Here is a 20,786-nt window from a genome sequence, read left to right as displayed (position 1 = left end):
TAAGATTGTTAGCCAGGAAATGATTTTTTATGGGTTTCATTTGGGAGTAATATAATGTTAGTGATTTCAATATACTGGCAAGCAGAGAAAGTTTGAGTATGTAGTTCAATCAAAAATTATCTGTGTTGAGAATATGGCCTTATTTTGTTTGGTCTATTGTCTTTTTACTGGAAAGACAAACAATGGGTGGCTCTTTAGTTATCTGCAGTAGAAGGGTACTGGGTGTCATGAAGCGAGTAAAAGCATAAATGAAGAGTAATATTGAAATAACTTCTGGAATCTACCCATATTTGTGAATGAAAATATTTTTTCTTTAGTATATTTCTTAAGGTGTCACTTCAGAGAAGTCTTGCATCTGAAATTTAATTTTTCCTTGTGTTCTAATAGTGGTATTGTGTAACTTGTTGATTTGATATAAGCAGTAGACATTATGTGAGTTTGAAATCTATTATTGTAAAGTGGAATCTTATTTGAGATTTTTTTAATTTCTTTTTTACTGTAAAACAAGATATTCTTTGGACATAAGCTTATTTATAAGTCTGTGGAAGGCAATTTTTTCTTTTGTTATAAATTTTATTGGACATACATACTGTGAAGTGCACAGATCTTAAGCACAGGTCTGTAGATTGAGTTTTATGTTTGTGTATAACTTTCTAATCATCACCTAGATTAAGATATAGACTATTAAAATAATAAATATTAAGATATTTCCAGCACCTCAAAAGAATACCTCATGCTACTTATCCATCAATACTTTCCTCCTTCTATCCTCAAGTAACTTCTGTTCTGACTTGTATCACCAGAGATTAGTTTTTTGTGTTCTTGAACTTCATAAAAAAATTATAGATTTTAAATAAGTGTGTATTCTTTTGTGTCCGGATTCTCTCTTAACAGTATGATTGTGAGATTCTTTCATGTTACAGTTTTTTTTTTTCTTTTTCTTTTTTTTTCTGACCGGTAAGGGGATCGCAACCCTCGGCATGGTGTGGTCTGCACCATGCTCAGCCAGTGAGTGCACAGGCCATCCCTATATAGGATCCGAATCCGCGGCCTTGGTGCTACCAGCGCCACACTCTCCGAGTGAGCCATGGGGCAGGCCCTCTGTCATGTTACTGTTTGTGGCACTAATTTGTTATTATTTTTGCTGTGTACTATTTTATCATGTGAATAAAACACATTTAAAAAAATTCATTATATGACTGATAGACAATTTCGTTCTTTCCACTTTTTGAGTATTATGAATATAGCTGCTCTAATCATTCTTGTATATGTTTTTTGGTGGACATAGGCATTCATTTATCTTGGGTGTTGACGTGGGAGGGTTTTTGCTGTGTCATGGGGTAGGTATATGTTTAAATTTAGTAGACACTGCCAAACAGTTTTCAAAAGTGCTTTTACCGACTTCGCACTCCCACCAGCAATGTATAAAAGTCCTATTTTCTCTGTATTCTCATCAGTACCTGGTATTGTCAGTCTTTTTAATTTTAACCTTTCTGGTGGGTGTGTGTTGGTATCTTATTGTGGGTTTTTAAAAATGCTTTTATTTTGCAGTTGTTTCAGACTTCCAGAAAATTTTATAACTGGTACAAGGAATTCCTGTTACTCTTTATGTAGATTCACCAATTATGGATGTTTTGCCCTATTTGCTTTATCATTATCTCAATCTTTTTATCTATATGTATTTTTCTGAACCATTTATAAGTTGAAGAAATCATGCCTCCCTTTCCATAAATAATTTAGTATACATTTCCTGATAGCAAGCACATTATCTTATATAACCATAGCTCAGTTATCAAAAGCAGGACACTTAAATTTGATACAATACTGCTATGGATTTTACAGTTCATATTCAACTTTAATCACTTGTCCCAATACTCTCCTTTATAGCTATTGTTTCATTTTCATTTTCTCAGTGTTGTTTTTTGACAAAACACATCCGGTTCAGGTATTTAGTCTTTTACTCTATTGTTAGTGCTTTCTGTGTTTTCGTTGCTGTGGTTGTTGTTGTTGTTGTTTTCTTTTTGTTAGTGCTTTTTTGTGTCTTTTTGTTTATTCTAAGGCCATGAATATATTCTCCCGTATTTTCTTTTACAGAGTTGTTTTTATCTTTAGGTTTAAGATCTATTTGAAATACAGATTGTTTTTTTTTTTTTTTTTTTTGTATGTATGTAGTATGAGATAGGGGGTCAAGGGTTATTACTTATTCATTTTTATTTTTTAAATTATAATAATAGCTAATTGATTCTGCACCTATTCCTAAAGAGACCATTCTTTCCCTGATTAATCACAATAATACCATATATGTGGGTAATTTCTGCACTTTTTATTGGTTTGTCTACTTTTGAATTGATTTCTAAAACCTTTTTATTTTGAAATAATTATATGGGGGTACTTCAAAAAGTTCGTGGAAAGATTCATATTATCTTTTCATTCTGTCTTCCCATGAACATTTTGAAGCACTTTACAAAGTTGCAGAATACTACTTAAAGTCCTGTGTACACCTTCACCCAGCTTCCCCCAAAGATGACATTAAACATTTGACATTTGACACTGTCAAAACCAGGAAACAGATATTTACATTTTTTTAACACCATAAATGTTGATAGTTTTGCCTGTTTTGAACTTTTTTCTAAATGGATTCATGCACCGTCATCTCCTTTACTTTTGGCTTATTTTACTTAATGCCATGTTTGGTGTTTATCCATTTTGCATTCAGTTATAGTTTGTTTATTCTTTTCCTTTATAGTATTCCACTGTATAAATATACCACATTTTATTCAACCATTTACTTTTTTTGGACATTTGCATTGTTTTTAGTTATTAGTTCTTACAAATAATGCTGCTATGAATGTTTTGGTACATGTATTTTGGTAAACATGTATTGCATCTCTATTGGATATATAGCTAGAAGTGAAGTTGTTAGGTCAGATGTATGCATATGTCTCTGTATGAGTGTTGTAGTTCCTTCATGTATTTACCAATTCTTCGTATTGTCTACTTCTTTTGTTTTAACTATTCTGGTGGTATTAATTCATATCTTAATGTGATTTTAATTTCCATTGGAGGCAAATTTGAAACCTTTTATTTATTTTTTTTCAATATACTTAATTCACAGCAAAATTGAGTGGAAAGTACAGGGAGTTCCCATATATCTCCAGCTCCTACACATGCACAGCATCCCCTGCTATCAGCATCCCACACCAGAGTGGTATAATTGTTAACACTCAGTGTTGTCATCCAAAGTCCATGGTTTACAATAGGTTCACGTTTTGTGGTGTACTTTTTATGGTTTTTGACAAATGTATAATAACATGTTTTTACCATTGTAATACCATATAGAATAGTCTTACTGTCCCCCAAATCCTCTGTGCTTTGCCTATTCATCCTTCTCCTCTAAACCCTGGCCACCACTGATCTTTTTACCATTTCCATAATTTTTGTCTTTTCCAAAATGTCATAAAGTTGGAATCATATAGTAGGTAGTCATTTCAGATTGGTTTCTTTTATTTAGTAATATGCATTTAAGATTCCTACATTTCTTTTCTTGGTGCTGAATAATATTCCACTGTATGGCATACAGTAGTTTGTTTATGATAAATATAATTTTAAAAATAAAGATATACTGTACATACTGTAAAATGCACAAATCTCAAGTCTGTAGTTTGGCTTTTTACGTGTGTGTGTGTGTGTGTGTAAATATATGTGTGTTTATATACATATGTATACATATATGTGTGCACACACATAAGTAAGCAAAACCACCATCGGGAAGAAAATGTAGAGTATGTTTCTTAGTCCTAAAATTCTGCAGTCAATAACCCTCCTCCCTGCAGGGTGAGGTAATCACTATTTTGACCACAGATTACTTTTGCATGTTTTGAACTTCATATTAATGGGGGCGTATACCCTTTTGTGTCTCCTTTTGTTAAATGTATTTTTTATATTCTTCCATGTTGGTAGTAGTTTTTTATTTATTACTGTTTTATTTCACTGTTTTATTTCACTGTTTTAAATATACCACAATTTGTTTAGTTATTCTCTTTGATTGGCATTTGTGTTTCTAGCTTCTGGCTATAGTGAATAAAGTTATGAACATTCTTATAGAGATTTGAATTCTTTTTTGTTATTGTTGTTTTGTAGTATATACCTAGGAGTGAAATTTCTGGATCAAAGGGTAGGTTGCATATATTTAACTTTATTAGAAATTGCCTTAAGGTTTTCTAAAGATGATGCGTCATTATATGTTTCCATATGCAGTATCTGAGAATTATACTTGTTCCACTTACTGCTACCATTGGTGGTATCAGTAATTTTTAAAATCATCCTGTCAGTCTTGCAAGTTAGTGTAATACCTATTTAACAGAAAAAAATTTTAGGTTTCTATTTAATATAATCAGTGTCTCCTTGCTTAGGTATCTATTGCAAATCTATCTTCTTCACAGTGGATTATATCAGGATAGGTTTACAATGCCAATAAAATGTAACCAACTCTGTCTTTTGAAAGTGCAAAGAGGCTATAAACCAACATTGGCTTATCTGTTACACTGTTTTTTCTCTTCACTTTATAGTTGGACACCTATTCCGCATGCTATAAAGTAATGAATTAAAGGAAATCCAGTTTGTATGTCTGAGTGATTATGAAGTGTTTATGACAGCTGCTAGGCTGACACCCTCTATAATGGTGTTACATTGACTTCTGAACACCTTCCAGTCTGCCTCTAGGCATGCATGTCAGTGTAGTCTGAGTGGTTTTACATTAACATCTACCCTGAGTAAGATCTTTTGACTACAGAAGTGTTAGTTGCAAATGGAAGATACCATTAGGGCAGCTTCAAAGGACTGGAATGATATTTGGATTGGTGGGTGCTGAAGTAATGGCTGGGATTTTGAAGTGTAATGTCTAAATCAGCGTTGCATAACTGAAGGAACATGTGAGTTCAAACTGCTTTTCTTTGATCTTCCTTTAGAAAATCAGGCTTAAGGGGAAAGATTAAAGTTGCCTTAAAATACTCCTTTCTATGTGTGCAAAAATTTGGAAGTATGAAAATATGATTACAAGTTTCATTCATTATTTGTGTTCTGTGGTTTTCATATTGTTCTTGAAACTCACTTCTTTCTTGCCTCAAGTTTTGTATTTTGAATTTAGTGTCAAGAACAAAATACAGACTGGGTTGTAGTCTTTATGTGGTTAGTAAATATCTGTTCTATAGGTTGTTACGAGTCACAGATATATGTTTTAGGTGGTTTTTGTGGTTTGCATTTTTTTTTTCTTGATGCTGTACACATTGGGTTACAGAGATACTAACACTCTGATATTAACTGAATCATTTATTAACTGGTTAGGCAGGCAAAAATAAAACAAAAAACTTGTTTCCATTTCCCCCTATTTTAGGAGCTTTCAAAAGGACTTATCTTTACTATTGAGAATGCTTTGCTCAAACTCTGTACTATCGTAAATTTTTGAAAATGCTGAGGTAGAGCTGTAACACATAAAATAACACCCTGCAGTGACTTGTTAGACAAACAAGGCCTGAGTTTAAGAACTGTTTTTGAATACAGTTCAGGAGATTCTGATGCCTCTGTAGGTTGGTCATTTTTTTTGGCAGTCTTTGTTTTCTTATCTATAAAATGAAAATATATCATCAAATTGGCTTACAGGGTAATTCTAGGGAGAGACTATCAACTCTTAGTAGAGCTTGCATTGTAGCTAGGTGAGGTCTTTTTATAGCTTCTTAACTGAATTCCTTAGTATAAGATGATATCTGTCCCACCTTCCCCCATTCCCCATTATAATTACAAAATAAATTATTATTTAAAGATTTTAAAAACTGTAATGTAACAGTCTTCTTTTTGAGAACTTCAATCCATTCAGTTGTGTCTGTACGATTATACATGTGAAACAATTAGTGAATTGATAACTATACACCTGTGTATTTAAATGGACTAAGTGAGGTCCTTTTGCTCCTTTAGGGACTGAATTCCTTAGTATAAGACCTTACCTCCCCTTCTCTCTTCTCTGATCTCTCTGTGTTTTTACCTTTTATTCCTCCCACTTCCCCCACCCTGTTTTTTTTCCTCTCGTGGAACATTAACATTTACTTGTGGGATTGTTTCATTTTTCCATATTTTCCATATATATTTAAATTAATAGACCTTATCTTTTTGAGTAGTTTTAGTTTTATACAAAAATTGAGCTAAAAATACAGAGATCCCACGTATTCTTTCACCATCACTCCTTCCATTTCCCCCCATTATTAACATCTTGCGTTAGTGTGGTATTAACATTTGATAAGCCATTATTGACACATTATTAATAACTAAAGTCCTTAGATTACCTTTTTCTCCCTAATAAACAGAGTTTTATTAGTGTTAACTTTTTAAGTTTAAAACTAATGAAATGATATTGAGGAACTTCCAGTTGTGTTCCCATGGTTAGTACATGAGAAACAATTGGAAAGGTTAATAACTCCACATTTGTATATTTAAATGGACTGTTTTTAGATCACCGGTAGTAAAGAAAACACGTTGCAGGTACAAACGTTCTACAAACACAAAAGTTAGAAAGGGTAGAGACTGGCTTGATAATGAGTGGAGTATGAAGACTCATGTGATAAAAGCTGCCACATTGATGAGATGCTGCTTACCACCTTGGTAGTAGTCCTTTTCTCTAGGGCTGTAAAGCAAAGGAAGTAATACACCAGCGGGTTCAAGAACTGAGTTGTACCAAAATGTGTTCTTTAATATGATATTATAATAAATATCTAGGTGTTAAATATTAATAACTTGAGAGCGGTAGGGCAAAGGCATATTATGCTGAATACCATTAAGGTACAATAATGAGGCCAGTGTATACTCAGTCATTTATTCATCAGTTCATTCACTCAACAAGTATGTCCTTGGTTTAACTCTCATTTATTGAGAGCCAGTTATGTGTTACATGTTTTCAAACACAGTTTAATTTTAACAGTTGCCTTATTAGATAGATATGTTATTACCCTTATTTTAAAGTGAAATTCAGATTAAGCAAATTTTTATAACTAATAAACACAGTTTAGTTTTTTTCTACCAAAATAAACTGTTAGAGTCATTGATGTTGTTGATGTGTGATATTTGTAACTGATGACCTGGTGTATTTTACGTACTTTGTATTGTTACCATGGGTCATGATTTGGGGAATAAGAATAAAACTTCTAGCATGTCAGGTGTTGGCTGCTTTTGCTTTCTAATTCTTCCTGGGTGGAATTAGAGGTGTTATTTATCCAGAGGACTCTGACATGAAAGGTATTTTACCCAAAGGCAAAATGTGCTCAAGATAAACACGAGGAATTCTTTCCCTATTATCTTCCATGTCTGATGGCCCATTTTAAGAATTAGGTTGTTTATTTTTTTATTGTTGAGTTATAAAAGTTCTTTGTATATTTTGGATAGCACTACTTTATCAGGTGTGTCTCTTGTAAATATTTCCTCTCCTCTATGGCTTATCTTATTCTCTTGACATTATTTTTTGCAGTGCAGGAGTTTATAATTTTAACTGAGTCCAGCTAATTAATTTTTTTTCTTTTATGGATGGTGCCTTTGATTTATCTAAACAGTCATCACCATACCTGCCTATGTTTTTACGTATGTTATTTTTTAAGAGTTTTATAGTTTTGTGTTTTACATTTAGATCTGTAACCCATTTGGAGTTCATTTTTGTGAAGGCCGTAAAGTCTTTCTCCATTCATTTTCTTGCATGTGGATGTCCACTTTTTCTAGCACATCTGTTGAAAAGACAGTCTTTGTTCTATTGTATTGCCTGTGCTCTTTTGTTTAGTTGACTGTATTTATGTGGGCATATTGTGGACTCTCTGTCCCACTCCACTGATCTATTTGTCTGTTCTTTCACCAATACTACACTGTCTTAATTGCTGTAGATTTATAGTGAGTCTTAAAGTTGGGTTGTGTCATTCCTCTGACTTTGTTCTCCTTCGGTACTGAGTTGGCTATTCTGAGTCTTTTGCCTTTCCATATAAACTTGTCAATATCCACAAAACATCTTGCTGGGTTTTTGATTGGGATTGAGTTGAATCAATAGATAATGTTGGGATGAACTGACATCTTGATAGTACTGAGTCTTCCTATCCATAAACATGCAATGTTTCTCCATTTATTTAGTTTTTTTTTTTTTTTTTTTTTTTTTTTTTTATCTTTCATCAGTTTTGTAGTTCTCCTCATATAGAGGTTGTACATATTAGGTTTATACCTAAGCATTCCATTTTGGGGGGGTACTAATGTAAATGATAATGTATTTTTAATTTCAGATTCCACCCTTTAATTGCTGTTATATGGGAAACTGTGATTGACTTTCACTCTGCAACCTTGCTGTAATTGCTTATTAGTTTCAAGAGGGTTTTTTGGTATTTTTGTTGATTCTTTTGGGTTTTATACATAGATGATTATGTCATCTGTAAACAAAGGCAGTTTTATTTCTTTCTTCCAAATCTGTATACCTCTTATTTTCCTTTTTTTTGTCTTGTTGCATTAGCTAAGATAATGTTAAAAGCAATGGTGATGGTGGACATCCTTGCCTTGTTTCTCATCTTAGGGGGAAAGTTTCGAGTTTCTCACCGTTAGGTATGATGTTAGCTGTAGTTTTTTTGTAGATGTTTTTCAAGTTCAGGAACTTTCCCTCTACTCCTAGTTCACTGAGAGGTTTTTTTTTTCTTTTGGTGAATGGGTGTTGGATTTTGTCATATGCTTTTTCTGCATCTGTTGATAAGACTGTGATTTTTCTTCTTTAGCCTGTTGATGTGATGGCTTACATTATTTGATTTTTTGAATATTCAATCAGCTTTGCATACCTGGTATAAATTCCCCTTGGTCATTGTTTATAATTCTTATTATACATTGTTAGGTTTGATTTGATTTGTTGAGGACTTATCTATGTTCATGAGAGATACTAGTCTGCAGTTTTCTTTTCTTGCAATGTCTTTTTTTTGTGGTTTTGGTATTAGGTTAATGCTGACCTCATAGGATGAGTTAGGAAGTATTCCCTCAGCTTCTGTCTTCTAGTCCAGTTGTAGAGAATTGCTATTATGTCTTCCATAACTGTTGGTAGAATTCACTAGTGAACTTATCAGGGCCTGGTGCTTTCTGTTTTGGAAGGTTTTTAATTACTGATTCAATTTGTTTAATAGATATATGCCCATTCAGATGGTCTGTTTGTTTCTTCTTGTTTGAGTTTTGGCAGATTGTGTCTTTAAAGGAATTCATGTGTTTCATCTAGATTATCAGATCTGTGGGCATAGAGTTGTTTGTAATGTTCCTTTGTTATCCTTTTAATGTCCGTGGGATCCGTGGTGTTCTCCTGTTTCATTTCTGATATTAGTAATTTGGGTCTTCTCCCTTTCTTTCTTAGTTAGCCTGGCTACAGTATTAACGATTTTATTGATCTTTTCAAAGAACCAGCTTTTGGTTTCTTTGATTTTTCTCTATTGATTTCCTGTTTTCAATTTCATTGATTTCTGCTCTAATTATTTATTTTCTTCTGCTAACTTTGGATTCAATTTGCCTTTCCTTTTTCTAATTTTCTAAGGTGAAAGGTTAGTTTTTAAATTTTTGTTCTTTCTTCTTTTCCAATATAATCATTCACTGCTATAGATGTCCCTGTATGCACTACTTTCAGTGAATCCCACCAATTTTAAGTTGTATTTTCATTTTCATTTAGCTAAAAATATTTTAAAATTTCTCTCAAGCTTTTTTCTTTGACTTATGTGTTGTTTAGAATTGTGTTGTTTAATCTCCAAGTATTTTGTCATTTTCTAGCTACTGTTTTGTTGCAAATTTGTGGTTTAATTTCATTGTGGTCTCAGAGCAGATGTTGTATGATTTCTATTCTTTTACATTTGTTAAGTTCTGTTTTTTGGTCCAGAATGTGTACCTATCTTAGTGAACATTCCATGTGAGTTTGTAGAATGTGTATTCTTTTGGAAGTAGTCTATAGATGTTAGTTGTATTCAGTTGATTGATGATGCTGATGAGTTGAACTAGTCATGTGATTTTCTGCCTGGAGAATCTGTCCATTTTTGATAGAGGTGTGTTAAAGTCTCCAGTTCTAATAGTGGACTCATCACTTTCTACTGCAGTTCTATCAGTTTTTGCCTCATGTGTTTTGGTGCTCTGTTGTTAGGCACATGTACATTAAAGACTGTTACGTCTTCTTAGAGTAATGACCCCTTTATCATTATGCAGTATCCCTTTTTATCCCAGATAACATTTGTTGCTCTGAAATCTGCTCTGTCTGGAGTTAATATACCTACTGTCTCTTTTTTTTTTAAAATTAGTGTTAGCATGGAATATCTTCCTACATCTCTTTATACTTTTAATCTCTGTATCTTTATATTTAAAGTGAGTTTCTTGTATACAACATGTTGTTGGGTATTGTCTTTTAATCTACTCTCACAGCTCTGTTTCTAATTGTTGTATTTAGACCATTGGTGTTTAAGGTAATTATTGATATAGATGGATTAATGCCTGCCATATTTGTTACTGTTTTTTATTTGTTGCCTTTATTGTTTTGTTCCTATTTTTATCTTCCATACTTTTCCTGCCTTTTGTAGTTTGATTGAGCATTTTACATGATGCCATTTTTTTACCTTCCTTAGCATATCAGTTATATTTCTTTTTTTTTTTTTTAACTCCTTTAGTGGTTGCCCTAGAATTTAGAATGTATGTTTACAACTAATTTAAGTTTGCTTTCAAACAACACTATCTCATAATGCTTCAAGGGCATCACAGTACCTAATGATATAAAAATATTCCTAGTTCTTCCCTCCTGTCCCTTGTATCATTGCTGTCATTTATTTCACTTATACATGAACTTATATAAGTGCATACACACACATATATACAACATATACATAAGTATACACAATTGAGTACATTGTTGCTGTTATTATTTTGAACAAACTATTATCTGTTAAAACAATTAAGAATAAGAAAAATTAAAGTTTGATTTTACCTTCACTTATTCCTTCTTCAGTGTTTTCCTTGCTTTATGTAGATCTGAGTTACTGACCTGTATAATTTTCCTTCTCTCTGCAGAACTTCTTTTAATATTTCTTACGAAGCAGGTCTACTGGCAACAGATTCCTTCAATTTTTGTTTTCCCTAAGAAAGTCCTTTTTGGCCTTCACTTTTTATTTTTTTATTTTTAAAAAGATGATCAGTAAGGGGATCTTAACCCTTGACTTGGTGTTGTCAGCACCATGCTCTCCCAAGTGAGCTAACCGGCCATCCCTATATGGGATCCGAACCTGTGGCCTTGGTATTATCAGCACCACACTCTCCCGAGTGAGCCATAGGCCGGCCCTGGCCTTCACTTTTGATGGATAATTTGTAGGATACAGAAATGTAGAGTGGTTTTTTTTCCCTACAACACTTTAAATATTTCACTCTCTTCTTATCATTGTTTCTCTATAGGTAGGTGTTTTTTCCCCCTCTGGCTTCTTTCAAGATTTTTTCTTTTTGATTTTTTGAAGTTTGAGAATGATATGCCTATAGTTTTTCTTTTCTTTCTTTTTTTAATTTATTCTGCATGCTGTTCTCTGAGCTTCCTGAACCTGTGGTTTCATTTTTGACATTAATTTGGGGAAATTCTCAAATTAATGTCAGAAATGACATATTGCTTCAAATATTGCTTCTGTTTGTTTCTTTCTTCTCTGGTATTCTCTTTACATGTGTATTATACCTTTTGTTTTTGTCCCACAGTTCTTGGATATTCTGTTCAGTTTTTCTCAGTCTTTTTTTTTTTCCTTTGCTTTTCAGTTTTAGATGTTTCTATTGTCATAGCCTGAAGCTCAGAGATTATTTCCTCAGCTGTGTCCAGTCTACTAATGAGCCCATCAAAGGCATTTTTTTTTTCATTTCTGTTACAGTGTTTTTGATCTCTAGTATTTTTGTTTTGATTCTTTCCTCAAATTTCCATTTCTCTGCTTACATCATCCATCTGTTCTTGCATGTTGTCTACTTTTCTCATTAAAGTCCTTGGTATATTAATCATAGTTAAAAAAAAAATCCTGGTCTGATCATTTCAACATTCCTACCGTATCTGACATTGGTTCTGATGATTGTTTAGTCTCTTCAGATTTTGTGTGTGTGTGTGTGTGTGTGTGTGTGTGTGTGTGTGTGTGTGTGTGTGTGTGTGTGTATGTGTTTTCCTTTTAGTATACTTCCTAATTTTTCAACCAAAGACAACATGATGTGTTGGGTTAAAGGAGCTGTGGTAAATGGGCCTTAGTAATGTTGTGGTAGTGGGGGAGGGGAAACTTTCTGTAGTCTTATGATTAGGTCTCATAGGGTTAGGTCTCAGTCTTTTGGTGACCTTGTGTCCTTGGACTTTGAACTTCACAAGTGCTTCTTAATCCCTGTCCCCCACCTTAGGTGAGACAGGAAGGCTAGAGGGGACTGGAGTAGGGTACTTCCCTTCCCCCAGGAAAGTTAGGCTCTGATATAACCACAGCAGGATAGGCTATGGTAAAATAGTTTCTCTTGAAGGCAGGCCTTTTTAAGAAGGACAGAATGCTCTGACATATTTCAAAATGGTTCTACTTTGACACCCACTGCCAGAGGTTCAAGGGGATTTTTCTCAAATATTCACTGTTATGACCCAGTCGAGCTCCGATAGAGCTCCAGGAGGTAGATAGAACATGTAAAAGTCTGAGGCCCCTCCTATGACTGGGTCCCCCTGGAATTTTTATCTTTCAGGCTTGTCCACATGGAACCTCTAGCAATTCACAAATTACGGTTTAGGTTTTTATACCTTAGTACTGATTCCCGTGGAGTTTTCTGCTTCTGGATTTCTGCTCCCGTAATTTGTGACTCTCTTTTTACTCTTGCCCTTCTCTCTAATTTGGGGGGCAGTAGTTTGTCCTATGACCTCATTTCTCTGATGGATCTAAGAAGAGTTCTTGATTTTTAGTTTGTTTGGCTTTTTCTTGTTAGGGCAAAGTGAAGACTTCTATGTTCCTTACATGTTAGACTCGAAAGTGTAGGTCTGAATTTTTTTGGTTTTTTGGGGGCTGGCCAGTATAGGGACCCGAACCCTTGACTTTAGTGTTATTAGTACCACGGTCTAACTAAGTGAGCCAACTGGCCAGCCCTAGCCCTGAATTTTACAAACCAATATTTTTCTACTTCAAGGGACATTGGGATGCTATAAGCCATCCATTTCACTTTAGTGCCAGGGAACTAATTGTTCATAATTCTATTTGGAATTAAGACATAAATTCAATTAGGTGCAAAATGCTCTTTTTTCAGAGCTGCTGAAGTGAGTTCTTGAATATCATTCATTTTCTTTTTTTTTTTTTTTTTTGTCTTTTTCGTGACCGGCACTCAGCCAGTGAGTGCACCGGCCATTCCTATATAGGATCCGAACCCGCGACGGCAGCGTCGCCGCGCTGCTAGCGCAGCACGCTACCGAGTGCGCCACGGGCTCGGCCCAAATATCATTCATTTTCTGTGCTATCGTACCTATCTCTGGAAATCAAGGGTCCTTCCAGACAAAAGTCTTAAATCATCTGCCCTTGTGGAGTCATTGTAATAAAGACCAATATTAGCATGAATTAATTTCTTATGCATAGTAATGTGTGAAGGAAACCATTCACAAGAGTACATGCTGTGTGATCTAATTTATATTAAGTTGAACAAATAAAACTTATGTAGAGTATTAGAAGAAAGGATTGTGGTTATGGTTATTCTTGAGATGAGATTATGCCTGGGAAGGAACATGGCAGGCCCACCTGATTTTTATGATGTGTGTTTTTTGATGTCTATGTTGGTAACAGAGGTGTATTAACATGGAAAATTCATTAAGCTGTACATATACTTATGATTTGAGTATTTTTTGTTTGTTATCTTTTAATAAAGTTTGCTAAAAAAAAAAAAAATCATTTGTAGACCACAGTCCTCCATTTGACCAGTGTCTATAGGGGAAGTGTTGGGGGTATGAATGCGTACTCCTGTTTTAATTATGTGGCATTGTAGAGCATTGTTTTTACTGACCTTTTTATTTGAATTTTCTATTTTGCAGTCAGATAGCTTATGAAAAGTCATCAGGATTTCAGAAATAAAGTCGGCTCCCAGGGCTAAATGTCCTTCATTTGCTTTTAAAATTCACTGAAAGCATTTGTACAGCTCCTCGAGAACTTTTACAGCCTTTTCTGTGTGTGTATTATAGTCTTGGGTGTTGTAATTTCCTTTTGACTTAGATTGAGTTGTGAGATTCTAAACTTGTATTCCTCCCACTCTTTTTTGGGTTTGGTATGTAATTTGCATATTTTCACCATGCGAAAGCTATTTTCTATGGTTGGAAAAGATTTTTTTTCCTACAGTGTGAACAAATCATTCTTTGTTCTCCTTATTGTGCCTCCAAACTGGTACCTCCGGTTTATGCCCCAAACAACAAAAGTCTGTCATCAGAAATTAAAATGCCAGTAAGAACAAAGGCAGAGACCATGAGGAGCTCTTGGAGTGGTTTCTTCCTTGTTTGCTCCTCTTCCCAAGTTACCACAGTTGTCAGGAAGTTGGAACACCGCTTAGTATACCCCTTTCTTGTAGTTCTGCTCTTGTATTTTTTGTTATTGTTGGTATAAATGTGAACTTACAGCTTCATATAATTCTTTCCAGGATCTATAAAATCCTAATCTCTGAGATTCTTTGACATTTTCAAGGAGCTATTTTGAAGAAACCTAAAAATCATTTTTGACAGCCTTTAAAAAAAATCCCTTTTGACACTCATTTATTTGAAAGCAAAATTACCAGTTAATATACCATATAAAGTTATTAGAGGCAATTCGGAATGATAGTTAAAGCAGAATCTGTAAGGATGTATCCATCCTCTGTCCTTTTTAAAATGTGCACATCCTATCTGTATACACTGTTAGGACTGTTTCTGTTCTGGATGATATTCATGCAGAATGTACGCATACTATTTGGAGAGTTCTCTGAAAAATTTGACATTTGTGACTCACATAGAATAGTTTAGAATCGTAATCAGTCCTAATGTTTTTTTCTCACCTGTTGCTGTATATATAAAGAGGGATTTAGAATAGAAACTTAGAGCAGAATAGAGCATTTAGATTTGTTTTGAAAGCTGTTTTGCTGAAAAGCATGGTTTATTCAGATTTCACGATGTTTTCCTGTGTCAAATTAAGCTCTTATGCATTAAATACAGTGATAATAAACTTTTGTCATATGAGTATGCCAAGACAGATTTGCTTTATTCTTTATTACTTCATATAATTGAGTACAGCAGCTCAGTGAAATATGGATATACTTTTTTTTTTCTTTTTTTTCAACATTAAGGCTCTATTTGATAGAACCAAAAGCTAATGCTAGATTTCTGGCATATGGAAATAATAGTACAGAGCAGTAGATTTTGTGTTAGAATACTATAATTTGTTATAAGTGTAAACCTTATAAGTGAGAAGTGTCTTCCATTACTCTGAATTACAATTTCAGTGCAAGTTTTACAGTATTATTTTAAAACTTATTTTTTATTTTCTTATTAATAGAAATAATATGTATATTGGAGAAGACTAACATTGCCCAACAATTTATTTGCAAAATGTAAATGACTTAGCAGTTTTTAAAAAACGTTCTTTTGGTTATTATTACAATTTCAAGTGTTAGGTAGGTGGAAATAGCCAATAATGCATCTGTTATATAATTAGATTATATTAGTGTTACTTACACTTACATGTGCTTAAAATCAAGATGGTAATTTTTAGATTTCAGAGAATGTCTGATTAGTGCACTGTGTGGGAGGTGGAAAAAACTGAACTTCTAAGGCTTTTTCTAAATTTTAAATTCTGTTTTGTAATAATGTAGATGTAAGAGCCATAGTGTGTAATGGCCATGGTTTTCATTCTGAAAATTCAGGGTCACAAAGAAATTTGTAGAGCAGATAAGTTCTTACAGTTTGCTAGTTTATAGCTTTTGTGTATTTCATTGGTGATAGGTGGTGCTGTTGTTGCACACATTGTTAGTCCTAGTGTTCCTCACGTCATGTGCATCCCAAGTGCTATTGAAGGCTTTGCCACTGCAGCCAGTAAATTAGTCGTAGTAATTATCTCAGGCAAAATGAATATGATGGCTATTTAGACATTACCATAACTTAACATTTATAAGAAACAGAAATATTTATAACTTGCTGTTCTTAAATTCAGACAGAAGAGAAGCTGAAAATCTAAAAAAGTAGTTACTCTAAAAGGTAGCTCTGCAGATTTATAGTTTAATATTGGAAGGTTGATAAATGTATCATTTAAAATGTATACATTTTTGATATTTTAAACTGTTTGTTTGGCAGGCCTGTTTAAAAAAATTACTATCAGTATTTCAGTACAATTTTTTTGCATTGAATTTTTATGTATATTACATCTGTTTTAAGATCTTGGATATTTAGAACTAGTTTCATAATGGTTGCCGTTATCGCTGATATTACGTATTCCATCAAACACTAGACCATTATGAAGATGTATTGAGAACTGCATTACCACTTACAGTAGGTCTGGAAAGCCATTCTTAATTAATTCTATTTTAATCTGCTCAATACTTCAATCAATGGTTGAAAAGCAGTTGGTTTCACACTTGATACATATTAGTGTACCCCTCTTACCCTTTAGATTAGTAGAATCCTCTTTGTATCTGAGGAATAAATGTGATATGACTCAATGTGAATGAACATTCATACAGTATTTGATCTATTTGTATAATAAAAATAATGACATGTGACGTTGAGGTTGCTTACATATAACTTTAAAATTTATTTATAAATAAATTTTTTATTTATAGAATATTGAGATTTAAAGTATCCTGGAGGTCTTTTTAGCAGCTTTTCCTTCTTATTTATAATTGCAAATGAATATAGGCACATGGAGGTTAAATGATTAACTTATGATTAGCAGATAGAGGGCCGGCCCTTGGCTCACTTAGGAGAGTGTGGTGCTGATAACACCAAGGCCACGGGTTCAGATCCCTATATAGGGATGGCGGGTTAGCTCACTTGGGAGAGTGTGGTGCTGACAACACCAAGTCAAGGATTAAGATCCCCTTACTGGTCATCGCTTAAAAAAAAAAAAAAATTAGCAGATAGTTAGTTGCAGAACTGTAACTGGTACCTAGGTTATTCACATTTCATTTAAGTGTTTATTTGCAATATGTATTGCTTTTTCTCATTTACAACATATTTGTGAAAGTTGCTACAGTATTTAAATTGAGCTTTCCTGAATAGTATCATAGTTGCTTTGCTCTAAAATGGAAGACAATGGTGCAGGAACTATACAGATTTCTAGTAGTTTGATAAGATAAAAATTATGAACTTCTAGGAGAGATTGTTTTTTCCCTGTTCATATCAAGTGTGTGTTCTTATAATTTTCTAAAAATGCTCATGGTAATTTAAGATATGAATATACTTAATGTGTATGACCCACCATAAATGTGTGTGGGTGTGGGTGTATATGTATGTATACATATTTTAGACAAACAATAATGATAATATTCAAGAGGTCTTGTTTTTGTATAGTAATATTGTGACCTGCTTTTTCATTTACCAAATTTTTTTCTGTGTTCTGTTATGCAGATCAGTGGGGAAGCACAGGAGCTCTTCTCTGTTCGACATGGCCCAATTCGAGCAGCTAGAATCTTGCCTGCTCCACAGTTTGGTGAGTGTAGCCCTTGAGAAAAAACAAATCATTCAGAAAGAGTTTCTCTTTTGTTGGTCTTGGGCCACAGACAGCAAGAACAATAACTAAAGTCTGTGTTCCTCCCAAGTGTCCATTCCCCCTTCCCCTCGTCCCCACAAGATAAACTCTTAGTTCTGTCAGTTGAGATGGAAATAGGTAATCTTAACCAGTTCAATATGGCCATTCACTTTCTGCTGTGGTTTTGATTTATCTTCGTCCTCTTTGATCTCGATTTAGCCTCTGTCTTTGCTGGCTCTTTCTTGAAGCCCTCTTCTCTCTTGGTTTTCATGGCATCGTTCTTCCCAGATCCCTTGCTTGCTGACTGTGCCGCCTTTGTTACGCTTCTGGCTTAGCTTTCTGCTGTGGGTATTCCTCAGGTCTCTGCTGTTCTCATGCCTCTGCCCTTCTTCTCAGTTATACTTACTGCTTTGGGGAGCTTGGTTTTCACTCTTATCTCGGTTGTAGGTGCTTCTGTTGTCTGCATCTCCAGCTATGTAAGAAGTGTAGTTTCGGGCTTTTAACCTTGCAATTCTGCTTTAGTAGGGAATACTTCTTAAGGTTGTGTTTGAATAGTATATGTGTTTTATGTTTATTTTACAGATTTTCAAACATATGTTTATGTTATATCTACTATTTGGATGGCTAAATAACTCTTTGTTCTTTAATACTTTTAGTTGTCTAAATACAACTAAAAGTATTAAAGAACAGTTGTATTAATACAACTTTTAGTCGTATTTTATCATTAACTTGCCTGTGTTCACTCAAGAATGTTTTTGTATGTGCACTAAGAACATAATCATATTAATCATCTTTGGATACTTCAAAATCTTTTCTAAAAAGAGACTACAAAGACTAATATATTTTAATTCTATTCTATTTCTAAAGATTATCCTGAAGTGGAAAAATCTTACTTATAAAACTTCTTTTGGCAGTTAATTCTCTAAACTGGTGAGAATGAAGTTTACTAAAACTTTGGACCATGTGATTGCACATAAGTAATTTTAGGGATTAATTTAGTCATTAAATCTGCTTAAATGAAATGGGAAGAGTGGCGGTAATAAGGCAACAATATCCTCCAGTCATGGGGAGAGTTTTTCCCTTGCTATATGGCTTGTGCAGATTTCAGCTCTGTAACTGTCTCTCTCTGTTTTTAACTCACACGCTCGCATATTCTGTCTTGCTCTCTCTTTCTCACTCACTCTCTCCCTCTCTGTCACTCTGTCTCATTTTGTTTTTTGTTGCATTTGTATTTTGGTGAAATACTTTGTCAAAGAAAATTCTAGACCATCCTTTTCTGAGAGGATTTTGGAATAGCCAGCTTTCTCTTTGAAAGGTTGGCATCAAGAACAATTTTATTACTAAAGGACTCTGCTTTGTCTTTGTTTCCTTTATATATAATTCACAGAGGTAGATTTTTCCCTCTTCATTTTATTTATGAAGTTTTTTCATTTATGCCAATTATTAATGTTCAACTTTTCTCAACTTAGAAATACTTTATGAAAGTATCAAACTATAAAAATTTAATATTGCTGGTATAATTTTATTTAAAGGAGGTTTAACTTACTTTTTTAATTAAAAAGGATTTCTTTCACCACTATAATATACTTACTTAAAAAATACATTGCTAGATTTAAAATATAATTATACATGGGCAATTGTTCTGTTACAACTTGAAAAAATTACTTGTGTGTAGCTTCTATTATATTTGATTAATTTTTTAGTTTTTTTTTCTAAGTTATACATGGACCTGATCACATGAAATTTGTAATGGAAAATAGTAATACCCAATTGCTCTGTTACTGGTTTTGCTTTATTCTTTTATTACGGTGGAAGAAGTCCTTTAGTAGCTTCCTGAAAAGGATTAATGAGAGATATTGTCTGTCTGAATATGTCTTTATACTTCCTTAACTCTCGATTGAAAATTTTGCTGGGTAACAAATACTTTTTGAAATAACGTTACTTCAGAATTTGGAAGTAATTTTAGTGTTGTGCTGAAGGTTCTGAAGCCATTTTGACACCCTTTTCTTGTATGTGGCTTGTTTTTCTTTCTAGGAGCTATAAAATGTTTGCTTTGTTTCCAGTGTTCTGAAGCATTGCAGTGTTGTTTTTATTCATATATTTTGCTGGGCCCCTTCAATGTGGAAGCAAGTGCAAATCCTGTAATTTTGAGAAAATTTCTTCAATTGTTGTTGATGATTTCTTCCTCAAGTTTTTCTTTATTCTCTCTCATATTATTTCGGTATTAGACCTCTTGAACTGGTTAATTTAAAAAAAAATCATTTCTTTCCTGTTCTTTTTGTGAGATTGTCTCAATGTGGCTTACTAATGCTGCCATTGAATAATTCTTTTCTGCTGTCGTGTTTTTCTTATCTTCAACTTCTCATACCCAACACCTTCCTTTCTTCCTACCTCCCTTCACTTCCCCCACCTTGCCTTACCCTCCCTCCACCACTTTCCTTCCCTCCCTTTTTTACTTCCTTCCTTGCTTGCTTTCTTGGTAAAATTAACATATAAATATTAGCAAGTAGAACCTAGTGATGTATAAAAAGAATTGCACATCAGGACCAAGTGAGATTTATTCCAGGAATACAAGGTTGGTTAACATTTGAAAATCAATGTAATTTACCATATTAGAATGAAGAAAACCCATACAATCATCTCAACAGAAGTAGAAAAAGCCCTTTGACAAAATTCAGTGGCCATTTATGATCAAAAGTTTCAGAACACTAGGAGTAGAAAGAAACTTCATGAAAATGATGAAGGTTATCTATTTAAAAACTCTACAGCCAGCATTATACTCAATGGTGATACAGTGAATGCTTTTCTGCTGAGTTTGGTGTAGCTTCTAACACCACTTCTATTTACTGCAGGGCCAAACCATTACAATAAGGCAAGAAAAATAAATAAAAGGTATAAAGATTAGAAAGAAAGTTGTACAATTTTTTTTTCAGCAATAACATGATTGTGTACATGGAAAATCCAATGGAATCTACAAACATTAGAATTAGTAAGTGAATTTAGCAGAGCTGCTGCATACAAGCTTCATTAGGTCCTTTGTAAACTGAT

At 33.7% G+C, this 20,786-nt stretch overlaps 1 protein-coding gene across 8 annotated transcripts in view; it reads left to right on the top strand.

Moving 5' to 3' along the window:
* BCAS3 (BCAS3 microtubule associated cell migration factor) overlaps positions 1 to 20,786 on the top strand; it is a 601,295-nt gene that overhangs the window by 50,033 nt on the left and 530,476 nt on the right. For all 8 annotated transcript variants that reach the window (XM_063109232.1, XM_063109228.1, XM_063109233.1 and 5 more), the window contains exon 6: positions 17,618 to 17,699. In XM_063109232.1, the coding sequence (XP_062965302.1) occupies positions 17,618 to 17,699 (82 nt within the window). The remainder of the gene's footprint in view (positions 1 to 17,617; positions 17,700 to 20,786) is intronic.

The sequence above is a fragment of the Cynocephalus volans genome, chromosome 10, assembly GCF_027409185.1.
Source record: "Cynocephalus volans isolate mCynVol1 chromosome 10, mCynVol1.pri, whole genome shotgun sequence".
Lineage (NCBI taxonomy): Eukaryota > Metazoa > Chordata > Mammalia > Dermoptera > Cynocephalidae > Cynocephalus > Cynocephalus volans.
This window is presented reverse-complemented; position numbering and strand designations above follow the sequence as displayed.